This window comes from Buceros rhinoceros, unplaced genomic scaffold (genome assembly GCF_000710305.1).
Source record: "Buceros rhinoceros silvestris isolate BGI_N320 unplaced genomic scaffold, ASM71030v1 scaffold13677, whole genome shotgun sequence".
Classification (NCBI taxonomy): domain Eukaryota; kingdom Metazoa; phylum Chordata; class Aves; order Bucerotiformes; family Bucerotidae; genus Buceros; species Buceros rhinoceros.
This window is the reverse complement of record NW_010421672.1, coordinates 461-3,580: the sequence shown is the minus strand read 5'-3', so window position 1 is coordinate 3,580 and position 3,120 is coordinate 461. Positions and strand designations below refer to the sequence as shown.

Sequence of the window (3,120 nt, the reverse complement as noted above, 5' to 3'; positions counted from 1 at the left end):
TCTTTCCATCCCCTACAAAACCCTCAATACCTCACTGGTTTTCTTTTGTATTTGATATATTTCTGTTTGTTGTGTTATTAAAGTTTGTTTCAGTTTCCCAAAAAACATTTAGAGGTCTCACAAATTCTTTTCTCCCTTCCCCTATCTCTGTTGGGATAGCGAAAGGGTATTATCGTCACTGGACCTTGGCTCACCTCAGCCAAACCAGTGACATATACGTTCCTCACAAACTAAAGGTAGAATGCTGCCTACTAATCACATCGGGATCTCTAAGCTCACGTCTGTGCCAAACAGTCACCTAACGATCACATAAGTAATCTATTGTCACACTTTTTGCAAGGTAGTTACTTTTTCTAGAAAAACCTTTTAAAACTTTAAAAAAAAACCTTTTAAAACTTCCTTGCAAAAATGAAGTATAACTGCTTATCAATCTAACTGATGCAGTCTTGAAGAGACAATTGTTTTAACTATTGCAGAATAAGACTCAATAGTAACTGCTAAGAATGGTATTCGTTCCACTTTGATTTTTTGGCACTTGAAAGATGGGGCTAATATTCCTAAAGTCTGTGGACACTGGATGAGAGAAAAACTCCTCAAGGAGGAGGGAAGTTATATAATCTATTAGCTAGAAACAGCAGAATGGCTTTTGTGCGGAGTTGCTTCAACGGGTCTTCAGTTTATCTGCTTTTTTTAATGTCAACAGATCTGGTAAAAAACAGAACTCTCACCTACTGCCCTTGCTAATTAAAAAATAAAGAAAAAATTAAACAGAATTTATGCTGTAAGGAATTAAGAGTTGGTTTTAAAATCTTCCACAAAAAAATCACAAAAAATCTGAATACGCTATTGAGAAGTTCAGAGAAGTATACCTCTAATGGTTCAGGCAAAATAAATAAGCACATGTTGCAGATCTTAAATGACCTAACTCCATAAAAACACTGAGAAAATAGTTTGCAAGGAAAGAACGCTCTATTCTAAATATGTTTCACTGAAAGATATTGGGGTTTTTTTCACCAAAACAAAGTAAAAAGTAATCTTACCAGTGGGCATTCCAATAATAAAGCATCTTCTATTTTTTCCGACATAGAACACTTTGGCTTTTGATAAAGTATTCTTGGCTCGTGTGCAATGCTGGAGGAAAATGATTGCTAATCATTAGTCAACTTTATAAACTACCTTCTGTCAACAAGTCATTTCATACAGTTTTATAAATCCTGCCTTCTCTTTAGGCAGGTCAGAAATCTAAACATCTTACTTTTACTTTGTAAATATAACCTGAAATTACTCTTAAAATAAGACCTAGTAAATAACAGCTGCTATAACGTAATATTTAAAAGATAACCTCCTCCGTATTTTGTGGATTGGTGTGGGGTTTTTTGTTTTATTTTGGTTTTGATTTTTTTTTTTTTTCAAATAACAGACTTTAGTGACATTAAAAAGAAAGCACATTCCAGAAACTAAATCATGCCGGAACCTTCCCCTGAAGCTCTTCCGGTGTGCCCTTTCATAATAAAAAGGTGCAGCATCATGTATAGGCATTTAAAAAAACCATACTACTAGAATAAAAGCTTTGTACTGTGCACAGTTTTCCCTTGAGGGAGAGGCTGAGACAAAGATAAACCTGAACGATGTCAGACAGGTTAACCCAGTACTGGAACACATTCAGACAACGCAGGAATAAAACATGGCTAAGCAGATTTACATCTCTGTCGTGAGTGATAATGTAATTAACTCTCGCTGGTTTACAGTGACAGAGTAATTTGTCTTTTATGTATCATACGAAAGTCTCACAACTGTTCTGAGCACAACTTACTGAGCAACACAGTTCTACAATTCCTGCCACTTCACTCAAAAGAGGGATGGGCAAAGGACAGGGACTGGCGTACCCAGGACTTTCCATCCTCTGCCCTGCCCTGTGCTGCCTCCTAAGCTGTGTCTCAGCAGCTGATCATGGAACAGGAGAGTACATCAGATCAGAGAACTGATCTGCAAGACACAGGAACAAAAACCAGCAAGTACTCTCCATGCTGGACGTTTACATGAACCACAATTTACTTCTTTGATGCAGAATCACAGACATAGTACCAAGCTTGTTACATAGTCTGATTTTGAGATGCATTCTTTAGCGCACTGCTAGTTACAGATCTAGATCACAGAGAACTACTGTTCATTTGCTTTTTAGTGCAAAATTATAAAATGGTGATAATGTTTCACTCCTATTAAAGTGCTCTGACAGCTGAAAGTATACAGCACCAGTAAGATCAGACTTTCTTAAACCAAAGCATGTGTCACATTAAGACACAGTGGCATGTGAGTGTAATTTAACAAAGATTTATGCACCTGGTTACTTTTTGTTCATATGTACGTTCCACGGGGGCTAGGTGGATGAATAAAGTTAGCAACCTGTCTAAAACAGGGTTACTTTTAACTGTTGATTTATTACCTGCTAACACAGCACTGGTAATTGTCCAAGTAAATTCTTCCTCTTTCATATGCAATAGGAGATGCAGAATGAGTTGTCCAAACGTTCTTGAATTTAGTACTTTCCTGAAACACAGTGATTGTAACAGCGATGGCTTTTGTAACAAACCTTGCTTTTGGAAAATATTTTATTTGGCTCCTGCAGCTTAATAACTTACTTCAACTGAACCTTTGCTGTTGAACACATGAAGAAAAATCCTTTTGGGTTTTTAAAAATCAAATTGAAAGACCTTTTTTAGGGGAATTTTTGGGTTTTTTTAAAACCAAGTTAATTTTTTTTTATTAGTTATTATGGACAGCATGGGTAAAGAATATTTTCTCATTAACTTGCCTGCATTAAAATTAAAAGTGGCAACTAAGCTTCAATGGAAACTTTTAACATCAAGCACAAAAATCCCCGGAGTGTAAATATGCGTGTAATTTGTTGAATTTATTGAACAGCTGACTCCATTCTTCTGTTGGTGTTTTGTGTGAAAGGCAGAAAAATATTTAGTTATTTGCAAAAAAAGTGCCTGAAATGTTAACGGTATAAACTGCTCACATGAAGTTTCTTGCATGCATTAGAGATAACAGGAGCTCTGTACCATTAACTAAATGTTCCAGTCTCACAAATTAAACAAAGCATTCACGCAATTCAGA

General features: G+C 36.0%; 1 protein-coding gene across 1 annotated transcript in view; it reads right to left on the bottom strand.

Annotated features, from left to right (window-relative positions):
• Positions 1–2,547, bottom strand: part of DCAF17 (DDB1 and CUL4 associated factor 17) — a gene marked incomplete at its 5' end in the record, with an annotated part of 20,076 nt that extends 17,529 nt beyond the window's left edge. Inside the window, 2 exons of the mRNA XM_010139773.1 lie at positions 1,041–1,131; positions 2,444–2,547. Of these exons, the coding sequence (XP_010138075.1) occupies positions 1,041–1,131; positions 2,444–2,547 (195 nt within the window). The remainder of the gene's footprint in view (positions 1–1,040; positions 1,132–2,443) is intronic.
• Between the last annotated feature and the right edge of the window lie 573 nt (positions 2,548–3,120).